Genomic DNA, 17,783 nt, shown 5'->3' with positions numbered 1-17,783 from the left:
CTGGATTGATCCGGGCGAGATAACCAAAATAAGCACATCTATGGTGTGCTTATGGTGATGATCTCAGTCGGTTTCATCCAACAAACTCGTGGAACAATGTATTAGAAGAGCAGATGATAAGCTGAGGAAACTTGAGATGTTTTAATGAAATGAAAAAAGATCTGATTGAATCATGCTAGCACAAATCCACTAACGTTAATTTCATGGGGAGTATGGTAAGCCCAAAGTTTTCCTTGTGTGAAAATCCACAAAAGATGAAGTGGTTTTGATTTGAAGAGTCGTTAGAAATGGGAACGATGCTCAGTTCCGTAGAGGTTACCACAATCATTACACTCCATTCATCGAAAGAACTTTCTGCTCATCGACCGGCCGAACACAGTTATCGAACTGAAGTGTATCCATAAAAACAAGTTTACACCAAGCCGTCTACCGTCGGCTGTTCGTGACAAAAGATAAAAATACTTTGGGACATTGATTGATTTTGCACAGTTATTCATGAATGTACTCTCTACCAAACATTACCGTAGTCAACGTCGATGAGCAGATAGCAGAACAGTACGTGGCGATGCGATTCAGCAGTTAGCACAGGTGATCGGAATGTTTCGTGGAGGTGAACTGTCGAAGAGTAACGAGATGAATTCTCGTCGGGTACGCCGATCAGAGGAGGAGGAAGAGGGAGCGGTGGCGGCGCCTGCGCTGCTGCTGGTGGCTGGCTGCGACTGCGGCGGCGTCGGCGGCGGCGGCGGTGGCTACGAGAGCGGAGCAGGTCGTCCTCGTCGAGGCAAGTGGTCGACTGATGCTAATGGCGCGTCGAAGGGGGCGTACGTTGACCCCAAGCGAGTGCGATAGCGGGCATCGATCCTCTATAATCATAAATCAAGGTCATAAATGTTATCTGACAGAATACGGACAACAAGCGATCGTAGTAACCACCGTACGGCAACTAATAACTCGTAAATGATCCCGATCCTAGATCGTCCGAGAGTAGTCCACAAAAAATCCATTTGCTTACGTTATGTATATGATAAGGAATGAAAAGGGGTCACATATAGGTAGGACCTTAGTGAAAATAAGCCTTAAAGAATCAAATTCAGAGGCCCTTTTCAAAATTTCTTTTTCAGAAACTGCCAAAAATATTACTTGACTGTATGTGAAGGTAAGTAAAGTTTCGATCAGTTTGCTGTCGCTGAGCACGAAAAAAAACACGTCACCTTTCAAGAACACTGTGCACGCAACCACTTCACCCTGTTTTGTGAAGAAGGTCGTCGCATTTGGAGTGAGGAACATTCAATAAATTCCGTTTAAGTGCAATTTTCAGTGTATACATCTGAAGTTGTGTTTATAACTACAAAAATGAAATGAAATCATGAGTACGATAGCTGTACGACCCTCATCGATGTTTATCATCACCTCATTTCAGGAATTAAAAATGCGTCTTTAACTCAGGCAACGCATATCCCTTTCATATGCGGACAACACCAGAAACGAGAGATGTTTATGCTAGTTCTAGCTGGATATTTGCTATCCGTGATATCCTGTCTTATTGGCTATAAAATCTCGTATCACACAGATAGGATGTAGGAGATAACTATCCACATTTATAACTATGTACGTTAAACGATTTCAACAATTTTCTACCATTCTCGTGCTGTTCACGATAGTGCACGGTTGGAAGAGATATGGTAAGCAAATTTTCAAAAGTTTGACAAAAGAAACATAATGTAGTGCTCTTCAAAATTGATCACAATTAAAAATTAGATTACATGGGGAACATTAGGATGTCAAATTACCTCGGTGAGTTATTTAATAGCACTGTTTTCTGAGCATAGTTTGAGAAATAAATAGAAAATAGATTTAATAAGAATCGAAATAGAGTAGTTGTTTTTTTTTTCTTGTAGAAACGAGAGTATTGGACTGTTCGGATTCAAATGCAACCGTGTGCACTATGGAATTGCCAAAAGATATTAAGCAAATCGTCAAGTAGGTAATTTTTAGTGAGAAAAAAATAACGGTTCAAAAGTACAATTTGCTTATAATTTTTATTAGTGCAGATATAGAAGAATTCTACTTTTTTCTAGGCTGTTTTTTTTGTTGAAAATAGACTCTTTTAAACGTGTTTAGTGCAGTGTTTAGACGTTGATTACGCGTAAAAGTGATACATAGCTATTACCGATTTACCTCCTCTGTTTACCTTCGATGAGGTCGAGTAGTTCACGTAAAGAGAAGTGGAGTGGAATGGGGAACTACACATTTGTCAACGATGTGCGAACGAATGTGGTTGATATGTTTTGATTTGAGCTGCCGTCGAGAGCCGATTCCCGAATCCGAACGAACAAAGCTGAACAAAGATGCAACCGATCGACTGGCATGTCCGGTTGGATGCAAAATTCATGTGAGTTAACTATTAAAACTATAAACAAAAAAAGACTTATTATGAAAGTTTAAAGACGACAAAGAGACTTTTTTTTTGTGATTCGATATCAAATACGCTGAAATGAACTGGATGCACTAACAGATCCACATCGTCAGTGCTTAAACTACAGCAGCTACCTTAAGTGCATCAGTGTTGCTAAAAACATTCTAGTTTTACTATCGTATAGCATTAAAAAAATTTTATTTTAGTTAATATCTCTCTACTATTTTTTTTTCAACGTAATTCCATCAAATTTCAATTCGAAAATTCCTTCATCGAATCTCTTACTCGATTTTCATGTTAGCTGATAGTTTGTATTGAAATATGTTGTTTTCGTAGGCAAAAAAATTGGCAAATATCCTCGACTTTTCAGGAACAACGTGATGACGTCAAAACGTTAATCACCCATAGAAATGATAACTAACAACTATAATTCTCTGTTTCACTTGTTAATAAAGACAGTAACAAAAATAACATGTTAACAAGAAGAAAGTGATCTATGAAGACATTTTGAAGGTGCTAATCCCGTTCTCGTACACTTACTTCTGAAAGGTGTTGATAACCGTACAGATAGAACAGAGAGAGCATGTCCTGTACAGATAATCACCTTGCTATTTGCTCTAGTTCGGAGTTGTCGCATCGTGGCTGATTAGCAAAAGGAGCCGCACTGTACGGAGCTGAAATGAACTGAGAGACGAAAATCTGCCCTGGGGACCAATCAATTTCTATGACAACTTCAATATTTCGCACACTAGAGAGGATACGGTAGTACGTCTCGTTTATCGAACGAGATCTACGACCTGTTACTTAACCTCAAAAACACGTTAGAAAAAGAATAAGAATATTGTTCTAAAAATCTTTGACAGAAACGTTATCGATCGTCATTTTTCTTCTTCAAATTTTGTTCCATTTAATTTTTCTAATAAATAAATAATAATATTATTGTGTCAGGTGAATATTATTGACCATTTATATCTGAAATTTTTACAGTTTACAAAATCAAGAAATCATTAGTAACAAAATAATTATTATGTACTTATTTTGTTACTCATGATTAAGTAATGTAATTATGGTATTTATGTTTATTTATTTATTATATATAATATTTATGTATTGTTTGATTGCAAGAAACTCTCTGACGATCTAACTTTTCCCAAATTTCGGAAGAATAATTGTAAATTTATTCCTCTGGTTTTTTTCTTTGAAAACTAATCTTATCATGCATGCGGTCTACGTTCGTTGTGCATTTGATATGAGATGCTTGATGATCCGAGGGGAAATGAATCGATATTCCTCCAAAAACAAGAAAGGCCCAATAATTGAGATAGGCTGAGGAGTAACTCCAGAAAAAAAGGATTTGCGTGCACAAGCCGGTGATTATCCGAAAAAGCAGACACTGCATGTTGAACTTGGGAAATTTCGATCAAGTTGAGGTAGCAAACACGAAAAAAAACCTGGAAACAGAGTTATTTCTAGTCTTCACCGCTCAAGATTTGAAAAGTAATTATTCTATGCAAAAAAATAGGAGACAGGACCTTTTGGGATTATTAACGATAGGTATAAGATCTAGAATCGACTTATTCGAAACATTGACATCGAGTATCGAATACAGTCGAATCGATTCTGTGTGTTCTATGACCATTGCATTATAAAAGTGCTTTGTTTAAGTTAAAAACTGTCAAACTGAATAAATTTACAAAATATTTGTCATGCAATCATTGTAATACTATATAGTAAGGCAGCGATGTCGAAAATGACCCAAAATGTTTCTGCCTTTTAAATGTCTACTACTTGAATTACAAAATTAATTATTGTTAGTAATTAAGTTACTTTAATTTTTACCAATTAAAAACAGTTGGCACAATGTACTAACAAAATTTACTAACTAAAATAACTTAAATTTGTCGATTTTATGTAATTATTGAGCAATTATGCAGTTTAACCTCAGCCAATGCTAGTAACCAAGAAAGTTCTTTGGTTCAAGGACAACGAGCGTACCATTTCGTGACTGATCGTATCTGGAAATTTCGATACGTTTAGAAGAGATCATGTGTATAATTGTCCTAAGATGTTCATAGTTGAAATAATTTAACGTTTAATTACAAAAAAAAATAAATTTATGGTTATGTGTATGTGCCAAAAACATACCGTTTCACCTAAACATATCTTTTATGGATAAAATTATGAATATTTTCCATAATCACGCTTTTAGATTGTTCAACAAACACATTCATTGAATAGAAAATGTCTGAATTTCTCAACATTCGGCAAATACTTCGATGCCACAACAAAGGACTGGTATGTGCCCGTTTTTTTTTCTGGATTTTAAATGATGTTCGAGTTGTTTTCATTGTACTCTGCAACACTTTTCCAGGTATATTTGGTTTTGTGATCCATGCAAAGCAGTTTTCAAGACGAATTGCGAATATGAAGAGTAAAGAGACGACAAATGATACTTACCTAGATCTCTGTTATGTATTTCTTCTATCGATTTGTATAAATAGTATTTTTCCTTAAAAAAATTATATTCTCATGTTCACCTCTGCTCTGGTTTAACATAATTCTCAACAGTATATTTTGCATTTGGCAACACTCTGTGAATCGATTTATTTCCAAGCGAGACCTTTGTGACTGTAACTGTAACACTGTGATGATATTAAGTAGCTATGAATCGCGTAAAGTGCGATTGCAAGTTTCGAGAGATGAAAAAACCGTCCTGACCCGTCCGCGTATGCGAAAAGGGTCACGATTGCGTTGCGACATCGTTATCGACGGGGAGCATGTCCGCGTTCCTTAGGTCTCAGTTTATATCGTAAAGCGGTTCCGTCAATCCATCAATAATGCGGATCTGAAAGAGTGCCGCATCGGGCTAGCTCATCGTGCTCATATTTTTCATTCTTTGGTGAAGGTGACCTTAGCAAAGATATTTTTGTGCTCAAAAAATATTACAATGAAGAAATTTATCGAATAGAAACAACATGATCAACAAAAACACCCAAAAACGATACCGTTATCATTCGTGTCCGCGTATACTTAACGAATGATAACGTTTTCGCTTTTGCAGTTCTTTTTTTTACAATTTGGAAGAATTCAAAATTGCAATGTTTTTTTTTTGCAATTTCTCATCCTTCTTCTCTTTATGGAAACAGTACGGATTTTTTCGTTGCTTATTTCCTTTGAGGAAAAAAAGAATTTTTATGATATTTATAACAAAAATCCAGCAATGATTCCTAAAAAATGTTTTTCGATTGATGTTGGACGAAAAATTTCTTACGATTCATTGTAAACGTGCTCTCGTGCACGTCTGTGTGTGCTGTTTTAAGCCTCGTTACACTCCTACAGCACGTTACGAAGTGTTAAACAAGCTTGCTGGAAAACAAATAGATGTGAAGGAGTCGAAATGAATCTCCAGAAAGTTATCCACGTTTGACTAGATGGACAATGTTAAGATTACATCAGTCAGATGTTGCTTGAAGAAACATTAACTTTCCGTGGAAGAATTAACGTCGATATTTTAAATGACTCGTTTTCCCAAGGTTTTGGAGTAGATAATAACAATATAATAATAACAATGAAAATAATAATAATAATAGCAATAATAATAATAATAACAGTGATAATAATAATAATAATAATAATAATAATAATAATAATAATAATAATAATAATAATAATAATAATAATAATAATAATAATAATAATAATAATAATAATAATAATAATAATAATAATAATAATAATAATAATAATAATAATAATAATAATAATAATAATAATAATAATAATAATAATAATAATAATAATAATAATAATAATAATAATAATAATAATAATAATAATAATAATAATAATAATAATAATAATAATAATAATAATAATAATAATAATAATAATAATAATAATAATAATAATAATAATAATAATAATAATAATAATAATAATAATAATAATAATAATAATAATAATAATAATAATAATAATAATAATAATAATAATAATAATAATAATAATAATAATAATAATAATAATAATAATAATAATAATAATAATAATAATAATAATAATAATAATAATAATAATAATAATAATAATAATAATAATAATAATAATAATAATAATAATAATAATAATAATAATAATAATAATAATAATAATAATAATAATAATAATAATAATAATAATAATAATAATAATAATAATAATAATAATAATAATAATAATAATAATAATAATAATAATAATAATAATAATAATAATAATAATAATAATAATAATAATAATAATAATAATAATAATAATAATAATAATAATAATAATAATAATAATAATAATAATAATAATAATAATAATAATAATAATAATAATAATAATAATAATAATAATAATAATAATAATAATAATAATAATAATAATAATAATAATAATAATAATAATAATAATAATAATAATAATAATAATAATAATAATAATAATAATAATAATAATAATAATAATAATAATAATAATAATAATAATAATAATAATAATAATAATAATAATAATAATAATAATAATAATAATAATAATAATAATAATAATAATAATAATAATAATAATAATAATAATAATAATAATAATAATAATAATAATAATAATAATAATAATAATAATAATAATAATAATAATAATAATAATAATAATAATAATAATAATAATAATAATAATAATAATAATAATAATAATAATAGTAATTATAACAGTGAAAATAATAATAATAATAACAATAATAATAATAGTAATAACAGTAGTAATAATAGCAACGACGTTGTTCTCTAACTTATTTGAATAGGTTATACTCACGATACTTTAAAGTTTAAACAGTAATTACGTTGCACTTCGTTCGTACATAACTGTATACAGAGAGGAATGTGGAATTTTTCTAAAGTTACAGACAATTTGCTCAACCGTACTTGTAATACAATTCTGCACATTTTCACTTCCATGTTGACTCGCCTCATAATCGTATAAGCATTTTCTCAAGTCAGAATAACGTGATTTGTTCAATTTTCAGCGTAGATTACTTCAAAATATTTCTTTACCAGAAGTAAAACTAAGAAGTTTAAGAAAAGTGGAATTATGTGGCGCTCTCTGCGTGTTGTCACCTTTTTAGTGTTCCTCAGAAAAAAAATTCTATAAAAAAGAGATATGTGCTTCTAAAAGATCTTTGCGGGATACTTATGACGTGACCACAGATGTTTGCTGATAAATAGTCATCATCGCTATCCTATAAATCATGGAGTTCACAGTTGCGACCGTTGCAACGAGTGCCGAGGCCGTCGAGTAGCGATCATCTATTGATTTTATCGGAGGAAAATTTTTGAGAATTCTAGGATTTTTGCCACCCAAATAAAACTACATCGTAGAAGCATATTTCGGCGATTTTACTGTAGAATTTGCTGATTCTACGAGTAAAAAGTGATTAACAATAGGTCTCAAATTGGAAAAATGAGATGCTCGAGAAATGGAGTGATTCCTCTGAAATTTGTCACCGCTATGAATTTCAGGCCATGTTTACCGTACTAGTAGCATTTAGTGGCATACATGATTCACTTGTTCCAGGACATTGCATTAAACAGATGACAGAAGAGTCATCATCTGGTATTTATCAAGCTGTAAACTCTCTGTTTTTTTTCTAAAGAGAAATGAATCAGCAGGAGAACGGTTCGAATAACATCCAGGAATCTCATAGAGTTTTTTCATACAAAAATATTCCAGAACATTCGGATTTTTGAGTGTTATATAAGTAGTCATTTCCTCGTCTAACAAGCAGCATCTGAGGAGAATTTTTAAGAATCCATTGCTAGCTCACAAAGAATGTAGTTCGAAAGGTGCACCTAGCATTTGGTACTCGACAAATTGCAAATGACGATGTCATCGTATTGGAAAACAGGCGAGAAGTTTTTTCGCTCCGATATTTTTATCGGTGTTAAAATATTACGTACGACATACCCACATAGTTACATTATTATTATTATTATCACTATTATTATTATTATTATTATTATTATTATTATTATTATTATTATTATTATTATTATTATTATTATTATTATTATTATTATTATTATTATTATTATTATTATTATTATTATTATTATTATTATTATTATTATTATTATTATTATTATTATTATTATTACCATCGGTGCTCCGAGCAATTGAATTAAAACAGCTATCTTCAGGATCTAACTTTATCCTTTTTATTTTTAACAACCCATATTATATTACTAGAATATACATATTAACTATCCTTACAGTATTTGTTCGAAAACATTCATTTCCTAGCAAATCTATCAGTTGCTCGATGGCTGATAGCTCAGTATTAGCAACTTTATATACTGTATCTTGGAATCCACGATTTTTCTGGCAGAAAATATTTGTTGCCCACGCCTAAACAAACCCAACACCGGTAATTTCGTAATTTTTGAGGCAAATGAAATAAAACATAATGTCTTCATTCTGATTTATCTCAAAAATTCCAAAATAAAACTATTTGCTTGCAATCTTCCTCATCCTTGTTTAAGTGAGTTCTGGTGGTTGGGAGGGTGAAATAAAAAAAAAACAATAACTCTTTTGCTACTAAGGGTAGAGAAGAAGAAAGGAAAACAATTTAGAATGGTTTCCTATTAAGAAAATATCCGCATAGGATAGTCGCTTTTATGTTAATTAAAGAAATACGAAAGTAGAAGCGTTTTAGCAAGGTTCTTTTTTTTCTCACATACGTTATCCATAGATTTCCAACCCTAAGCGTGCAGAAAAATTCCACAAACTTGTGATCATATGCTACTTGGAAGGAAATCTCATCATCAATGTTTTTTCCAAGAAATAGGTGATGAGCTGATTTTTTAGTTGAAATGATCCACAACAAATCCTTGCTGCTCGTTTTGTTGGCATTTTGAAAAAAAAAGAAAACAAATACCACATTCTACTGTTTCCACACGCTTTTTTGTTGTACTTCCACTGAACAAAGTTACTCAAATGTGCTCAACTGAACTGATACGAAATTTTAGTGGTGCAGGAAAATCTCAGTGTTTAACTCAACGTAATCTCATCTCGGGAATGAAAGCATAAACTAGGTCGAAGACACTGACAAGGTCGTATCGCAAAAGATAGAGTACCGCACCACGTTTGACAGAAACTTCACAGCAATCGTTTCCGTATCAAATCCATGTTGCACGGATATTATCATACACTATACGAAGAAGAATCTTCAGAAAAAAAAACGATATTACTGCACCATAGACCAACAATGAGAAATCCTACTGAGAAATAATTCAATAAATGGTCAAATTAATTCAATGAATTAATCAGCAGATTAGTTATTAGTAATAAAGAATAATTATTAGTAAAGAATATTTCTAGGAAATCTAAACTGAGATCTGCGCTCATTGCACTTGCACTTAATTGAGTAATGGGTTATTAAAAGTCCATGTCTATCGAAAGAGAAAAAAAGTTTTGAACCAGTATCTGAATTGTTATTCGGAGGTATTTTCATTGATCTAATCAAGCGTTTTTCGCCTGACAAAAAAGGCAGAGATTGTTCAAAATGAGAATTTCTCGGGTTCAAATGGTATTCCCGTTCCGAAAAATTCCTTAAATCTTATTTCGCTTGTCTGTTTTTAGAGGCAAGGAGGAGTAAATTAACCATTAGAGTGACCTAAAAGTTTTAGTGTATGTGTTTACGTCTAGATGGGTTGTTGTGGTAAAGCAATAATTGGCAAGTAATCGTGGTGCGTCATCCAGTAAGTTTTTTTCCACGGCTCTCACCATTTTTTTCCCAGTAACTTAAGGTCAAAAGTAATGTCAATCCACTACGTAAAAGCAGGATGAATATAGGTTGTTATCGTCATTATACTGTTGAGTGGAATATCTTTGCTGTTAAGTAAAAAAATAAAAACATGTATGGAGCAACCTAATAATTTGACGGAATTTCACCACAAACATTTTTCATTTTCAATTTACTAGATGTTACTGAAAGTAATGCAAGTATCCTTTTTCAGAAAACACAAAACAAAAATTCTTGCATATTACTTTTAGAAAAATTATAGTATTTTTCTTTACATATTCAACATTTATGAGCTTCGTTTTGAGCTCAGCACTTGACAAATGTTTGAGGGAACCTGTAACTTGTAATGGGGCTCTAGACTAGAAAAAAGCGACTAAGAGGCAAAAATAAAAGGTAAAATTATTAGAGGTAGATCGTGATGATGTTATCCTTTGTAAGGCAAACTCAAAGTATTCTTATCTTGACTAAATCTTCCTACCAATCCATTTGCAATAAACGTTAAAACCTACAGAATTTAAAAAATTTGTTTTCTTGCCAATATCCTGGTCATGTTTGACACCATTCTTCAGCTGTCGAGTCCTAGATCATTTCTTCCGGAATAAACTGTTCGATGACCATGTCCGGAATGATGTTCATTCCCTTGTCTCAGCACTAGCGAAAAAAATATTCAATATATGCATGTTTAAGAGTAGTAATATGTTTTAAACAGAAAGGGTATATAAATTCAAAAAAATAATAACACCAATTGTTTTACTTTTCCGTTTTTCTGCACTCTTCAATAGAACGGATTAAAGTCGTTCGTATATTAAATAGAGTAAAAAAAAATTGGTGTTTTTTTCTGTTGCTCGATTTTCGGAAGAAGTTGTTTTATTCTTCCTTTCCGTAAAATTAGCTGTTAGCATAAGCGAGAGAGAAGGATGCTCGATGCTTGAACATATTACGGTAGGGAGAGTTTGTCAACGAGTGAAGTACATCTCTTGACGCTCCACTCGGCGCGCTCTACTCCTGTTTTCCTGCTCTTTGCCTCCTCACCAACAAAGAAAAGTCGTAATGAAACCAGGAAGCACTCCAGGATTGCTACGTACCTGTGAAACAGTGAACGGTAGTTGTAAAGTTCCATGATGGACTAATAAATTTCATGTGGAATGTTTGAGGAAAAAACTAGAAGGAGATCCAGAATGCTCTAACACCGTTGGTTTGAAAAAAAAAACGAAATTAATGTTGGTGGTTTCGTGTAGGCATTGATAACAAATACTTTCTGGCACAAAGAGCGTGATATTTTAGGATTTCCGCATTCCCGCCAATAACAGGAATAATATTTATTCCTTTTTCTAAAGAGAGGATGTCGGTCTAAAAATCTACTTCCTGAAGCCCGAGACAAACAACCATAGGATTTAGCCAAAACATTTGTGGATTCCGTTCATTCGTGGTCAGTAATTAAAGATGAATAGTTGTAAACAGGCGTTAGTGTTAAAAGTGAAAAAAAAGACAAAGCACTTCTCGACTCCTTTTAGAATGCTCCAATGCGTGTAATTTCAATTCAGCATCATCTGAAGTTTATGAACGCTTCTCTGGCCTGTACAAAGGCTTTAAGGGAGTCCAGTACTCTAAGTTAGTGTTTTTTTCCTCCCGTACCAATTCATTTAACTCAGAGTGATAGAAACTTCTTTCCTCTTTGGCGGTTTCGAATCACCAACCGTAGAATCGCAGCGGAACCTCTTACCTCTGGGCCACACCCTCCCTTAACTAATATATTTATTTCATCATACAGCAGCGAGATAGACAAATTTATTTATTTATTTATTTATTTGTAATTTATTTAAATAACACCTTGCTACGTTTTGAAATGGTCAGGATCTTCACGCGAACACGGTTCTCTTTATTGAGAGAAAAATTGCCTAGTTATATCACTATACATTAAAGGTATCACCCCACGAATCTGGAGTGGTACGGATTTCGGGGTGGAGTATTCGTATACGGATCGTAGATTATTGAGAGAAGGGTGATTCTGTCCATTTCTTCCTAATTTCCGTAGAAAACGGCCCGAAAGATACAGCTTCGAGCGTTCCGGCTCACTACTTTCCACAAGGAGTTCGATTGGAGCGCGCCAGCCTTGTTCACGCGCGCATCTTCCGGGCCGTTTTTTACGGCAATTGGAAAGAAATGGACGGAATCACACCTTCTCCATAATCTACTATCCCGTACACGAATACTCCACTTAAAATTCGTACCACCTCAGATTCGTGGTATGCTGTCTTTAAATGACTTCAACCTACCGCTGCTATTTTCCCGACATCAGATCATCGACATTCGAGGAATCCAGAGTAATCGGTAATTTTACTAAACAATTGCAGACATAAATGACACAAGTAAAAACATCTAGACGTACTAAGACCATTGTGTTTTAAGGGGAAAAATCAAAGTATTATCCTTTGGCTCCCTCACATAACTGCTATGAGTGCAAGTCAAATGATTCGAACATGACATTAGAGAATTCTTTTGTTTCTATAAAATTGGAGCAACAATCGAAGATTTGCTAGGAACTCCCAGTTTTAAAGTGATGTATGCAATCATCCTACTAACACTTAGTTAACATAGTTTTTTTTTTTTTTGAAGAAAAAAGAGCTCTTTTCCGCTGCAGAATTTCCGAAAAAAACCGGCCACGCTTTAAATTGACGTTTTTTTTCTATACATTACTGTGAACTATGCAAAACATTGGAGGTTAATAACCCATAGAAGATCCGTAATTTTTTAAACGGTGGTAAGAATGAGGGATAACATGGTGGTCAACGCATATGCCTAATTAATAGAAAAATTTTTATCACTTTGGTTAGTCGTGTGAGGATGAATACGATCACTGGGACGAACGGACTATGGTCCTATGATCATAACGTTCAATCCGAGAAATGTGTTTGACTTATTTTCAAGGCCTGGAATAGCTTATCTCGATTCACCATATGTCCGGTTACGAGGTGAATCAATTAGTGCTATCCACGGAACTGTATATCCAGATGGGTCATCAATACAAGAAGCATTTATCCTAGTATGTATATCCTTCTACTAACAGCTACTAGTGAAGATAATCTTTCTGTAGCCAATTTCCATACGAAAGTGAAAAAAGAAAAAGCTCATTTAAACTTTTAACTATCCCTCTTCGGTTTTTTCCCTAACAAGGGTTTTCCAGAAAAGTTTTCCTTGTTTCGCACCAAATTACTGATTCCCAACCGCGGCTACTGAAAAGCTTCAAGGAGTTTTTTTTTTAACTTGAATAAATTAGTCACTGAACAGTGTTACGCAATGGCAAGAGGTATCCATCGCGCCTGTTTGGTCCGTGGTTCGATGTCGCCATCCAGAAGTCAAGGATTTCACCCCTCTAACCTCATAAATCTATATCCTACTTACTTGGGATGACAAGTAGATTCGTTTAGTATAGGGACTGTAACTCTATGCAAGTCATACTGCAGAGGTTGCATAGGGGTTCATAAACCTCAAGTAATCCTGAATAGCTTTTGTACGAGTTGTTACATCCTAGACGGATTGATCAACGCCAAATACTTTACGCATTGTAGTTTTATCCATCGTCTTTTTGCACAAACAACTCTCCCTTGTAGGAAATTACGTTTCCAAAACGTCATGGAATCCTAGAAAAAGAAGGTTCTGAGTGGATTTACTGATTGGCTACCAATTTGCGATCACTACTACTCAAAATGAGAAGATTTACAAGAAGTGAAGTGAGTGAACGCACGACCATTTTTATTCATTATTTAAAATTTGAAAGGATCTGCCAGACGATTGTGTGCATAAAAGGTGTCATTAGTTCCCGAAAGTTTGATGCAGTACTGTCGCAGATACGATCCTCGGTCATAAAACGTACATTTTATTACCACTTAGTGATAAAACATCAGGGCGCCTCCCCTTGCACACGCCAAGCTATGCTCGCTGTTGCACTCTGTGCCATAGTAGTAGGTACGTGAAACAACTAAAAAAATATTTATTTAAACGATTTAATTACTATCAAAATAATTACAAACAAATCCTAATTGACTGGATTGATATCCAATACTGAAATAATAATTAAATAATGGAAAAACTGTAAAAAAATACTCCTACTTTTCTTTCAGGAACAGCGTTCGCTCAATTTCGAGGTTTTCAAGCATGTGATCCTTTACAGTATCAGAGGTGTCAAGGTGTTTTCAACTATGAACTGAAGATTGATCGTAAGTTTTTCACTTTGATAACCTAGACCTGTAATCAACGCTTCAGGACCAATCGCATCCACCTGTCTTTGCTCTTTACTAATTTGAAGACCAGATTAACATAATACATTTATCAATCACGAAAAACACAGAAACCAAATATAAATGGTGTAAGTTTTCAATTTGACCAGAATTTTGAGTGAGATTCAACGAAATTTTCGGGATTACGGTAGTTTCTCAATACTTGTTCGCTCTGGATAATAAGTTACACCAAGTGGAAAATGTCGGATGATTTTTCAATACGAAGTCATCTAAGTGATAAAAATTGTGGTCTGTGCTGTTAATGAGTCACAAGGATATCTCAAATTTTCATTTATTACCACATTAAGGGAATCGAATTCAAATTTTCATATCATTTTACAATACTATGTATAGTAATAATGAAAGCCTTATGTAACGTTCACAAAAATGAGCGAAACAATGTGAATTGAAAAAAATTCTGCGCACTCCTTAGCGTGGTTTGGAAGCGATAAAATTATGTTTCGCCTGTTTATTCTGAACTTGCTTCTGCAAAACTTCGTACTCCATTATGGGGATCATTAAAATTAAAGCTGAGTATTTCAATCGGAGTATTTGCGTACGTAGCGAAGTCGATAAGAGTTTCGGCTGTGATTGCACGATCAATGGATCGAAATCCCCCTACTGCCAACCAAGTCTTTCATTATTCCTTTATTGGCTAACATTTACTCTTAAAAAAGAAAGAGTGAAATATTGTCTGAGCCGTGCGTGTTTAACAGGGCGGCCGTGGCACGCTCTCCAGTGAAGCGAAACGAAGGTAAGAGGGAGAGCATGTCAAACGGAGAAGGAACATATTGCGGCAGACACGACGCGTTCACCCGGTTGAACGGGTCTGATGCGAACTATAATTTGTTCTCCTGTACATTCTGAAGGTTTATCAAACAAATAATTCTTTATCAACCTGATGAGCTTAATATAATTTTAAGATGAAAATATTTAGTCGTTTCAAAGATTCACAATTAATAATTCTCTATTGCAGCTTCGCTTGGAATACAAACATATCAACAACTTCGGGCAGCAATAGAGAACAAAATAGGTGTAGACAAAGCTCAAGGAATGGCTGATACATGCATGGCTTTTAAGTATTACAAAACATGTTACAAGTAGGTTCATTTCCTTCCAAATAGGTTTCATCAAGAGATCACATGCTAAAATAATCTTTAAATGTTTAGTAGCCGCGCTGACTACGCCAACTGTGCGAATAATCCTTTAGGACTACTCATCGATCAAAATGGGTAATTTTCACTTGAAATTTTCTCAATGTTCAATTTTTTACTGGTATTCAAAAGTATCGTATTTGTCAAGAATTTGTCTAACACTTTTTAAGTACTTGTAACATTGAAAAGTTAACATTTCCTTTAATTTTTTCTGTGATCAAACCTAGAAAACAAAACAAAAAACAAATCCACAATTACTAATTTTACTATAATTAGTCATTCGCAATTAAAAAATCTTAAAGTTTCTTGTTAGCTCTTCCTCACACAACTAAATATGCACGTAATAAAAATAACAAATAATAAAAATTAACTGTCCTTTGTGTCTAGCTAATTTTCTAAAACTGTACAAAACGAAATACCGTTTTCTTCTTATATTATTATTAGGATCGTGTAGTATAGATATCCTCAAAAACTCAATCGAAAGAGGATATACCATTTATAATCAGCTGATACTTAGAAGCAGGAAATAGAAATACCACATAGCTGTAACTATTTTCCACTAAAATCATCAAAATCCAATCGGAAACTTGGAACATCTACATCTACATTACCCATAACATTTAAACAAGATTTTTATTACAGAACAGCAACAGGAATCACAGAGGATCAAGCGTTTGGATACACAAAAATTTTCAATCAATTCGATTTTTCGTGTGGAGCTGGATACGCTGGCGAGTAGAACGGGATAGATTACAATGATAACTACTGTTTAATTTGAAAAAAAAAACAAAAATTCACAGAGTTCACAAATAACGATGAATGTGCGTCGAGTGTTTTCCTTACTGGTATTAACGAAATGAGGACATGTGACAACAATTTTGCAGCTTCTGTTAAAGCGGACTCGAATCCAATGAATACATGCGCGTGAGTTGGTATTAAATAAAAACTGAACAATATTTCTCATCAATTAAACACTGCTACAGTCCGCTCAAAAATTCGTGATCTCTATGCTGCGTTCTATTGTGTTCTGAGATGAATCTACTGTAGATGACTGCGTGGCGGGACCACCACTCAATTCTGTCCTCATGTTCTTAGTTCATGCCTTAGCGCGTATTGCAAAGATCCCACCTTTTACATGATGTTGAACCATGAATGGAGATTTTTTGATCGTACTGTAGATTTAGTATACATAGTTTTAGAATGCGAGTCTTTTACTTAATCGAGGATTTAAGGATGAATCCTAGTGACACTATTTCAGGTACGTAGAAAGGGCAATGGATTGCTATATGACAACATTTAAAAAGCGTTGTTCACAATATCCCGAAGTGATCTGGTGGGGATGCAATTACGAACGGATTGGTACACAAACAAATTATCCACAATGCAACCAGATCTTCTGCACTTGTAAGTTCCTGGGACCAAACTATTGAAAACCTCCGAGCAAATTTTAAGCGAGTTTATTAAGAGGTAATATATTGAAAGTTTGACGGCACAGTCAAAGTTATCCTTGGTTTTTGGTGACTGTTTCGTTTCACAGCAGTAGACGTGTTAATCTTACGATATACTATAGTTCCCCAATATAAACACTGGTAGATAGGTTCTCCACAAAATTAGCAAATATTCCGGTGAGAATTAATCCAGAAAAGATGGTTAAGCTACGAGCTTCAGACTGATCACTTTGTCCGACGATGCAACTCTTTACACCTGCGCAGAGCATGAAATGAAAGCGGATAAAGTTGATTTCATCGCTCATGCGAGTGTATCGCTGCTGCATTGCTAATGTTTCTTAAATCTCTGTGATCTCTGGATTTCCATGACATATCTTACGCTTTCATTCTAACATTCGCAAAATACATTTCGAGCGAAGATTTTAATTTCTTTAGAAATTTCCAGATTGAAGAAGATTGTTTAAGAAATTATTTTTTGCAACATATCAACTTAGTTGCAAAATTCACATTTTTCGTTTTCAAGTAAATTTTTGTTTTCATTCAGTGATCGTCCTAAACATTCATAACGTTTCCCTTATCATTGCATTGTCCGGGAAACCTATTCAACAACACGTTACGATACTTTGTTTGATTTGTCCAATTTTATTTGTTTCAGATAACGAATAA

At 33.2% G+C, this 17,783-nt stretch overlaps 2 protein-coding genes across 5 annotated transcripts; both read left to right on the top strand.

Moving 5' to 3' along the window:
• Nucleotides 1-597: 597 nt before the first annotated feature.
• On the top strand, nucleotides 598-4,851 carry RB195_021722 (uncharacterized protein; the record flags this gene model as incomplete). Of its 3 annotated transcripts, XM_064208599.1 has the most annotated exons (4): nucleotides 598-821; nucleotides 2,299-2,392; nucleotides 4,626-4,711; nucleotides 4,788-4,851. In XM_064208599.1, 4 exons carry the CDS (start codon nucleotides 598-600, stop codon nucleotides 4,849-4,851), a joined length of 468 nt encoding a protein of 155 aa, XP_064064480.1. The 3 variants fall into 3 exon arrangements, with proteins under 3 accessions (XP_064064480.1, XP_064064482.1, XP_064064481.1); XM_064208600.1 differs by lacking the exon at nucleotides 598-821 and having other exon boundaries at nucleotides 2,261-2,392; XM_064208601.1 differs by lacking the exons at nucleotides 2,299-2,392; nucleotides 4,626-4,711; nucleotides 4,788-4,851 and having other exon boundaries at nucleotides 598-849.
• Nucleotides 4,852-7,959: 3,108 nt separating this feature from the next.
• On the top strand, nucleotides 7,960-17,783 carry RB195_021721 (uncharacterized protein; the record flags this gene model as incomplete). Of its 2 annotated transcripts, XM_064208598.1 has the most annotated exons (10): nucleotides 7,960-8,050; nucleotides 8,410-8,597; nucleotides 14,144-14,204; nucleotides 14,360-14,455; nucleotides 15,492-15,615; nucleotides 15,685-15,747; nucleotides 16,312-16,400; nucleotides 16,470-16,593; nucleotides 16,928-17,073; nucleotides 17,773-17,783. In XM_064208598.1, the coding sequence occupies 10 exons, from the start codon at nucleotides 7,960-7,962 to the stop codon at nucleotides 17,781-17,783; spliced, it is 993 nt and encodes a 330-aa protein (XP_064064478.1). The 2 variants fall into 2 exon arrangements, with proteins under 2 accessions (XP_064064478.1, XP_064064479.1); XM_064208597.1 differs by lacking the exons at nucleotides 7,960-8,050; nucleotides 8,410-8,597 and having other exon boundaries at nucleotides 14,171-14,204.

The sequence above is a fragment of the Necator americanus genome, chromosome X (genome assembly GCF_031761385.1).
Source record: "Necator americanus strain Aroian chromosome X, whole genome shotgun sequence".
Lineage (NCBI taxonomy): Eukaryota > Metazoa > Nematoda > Chromadorea > Rhabditida > Ancylostomatidae > Necator > Necator americanus.
Note: the sequence above shows the minus strand (reverse complement) of the source record. Positions and strands in the feature narration are given on the sequence as shown.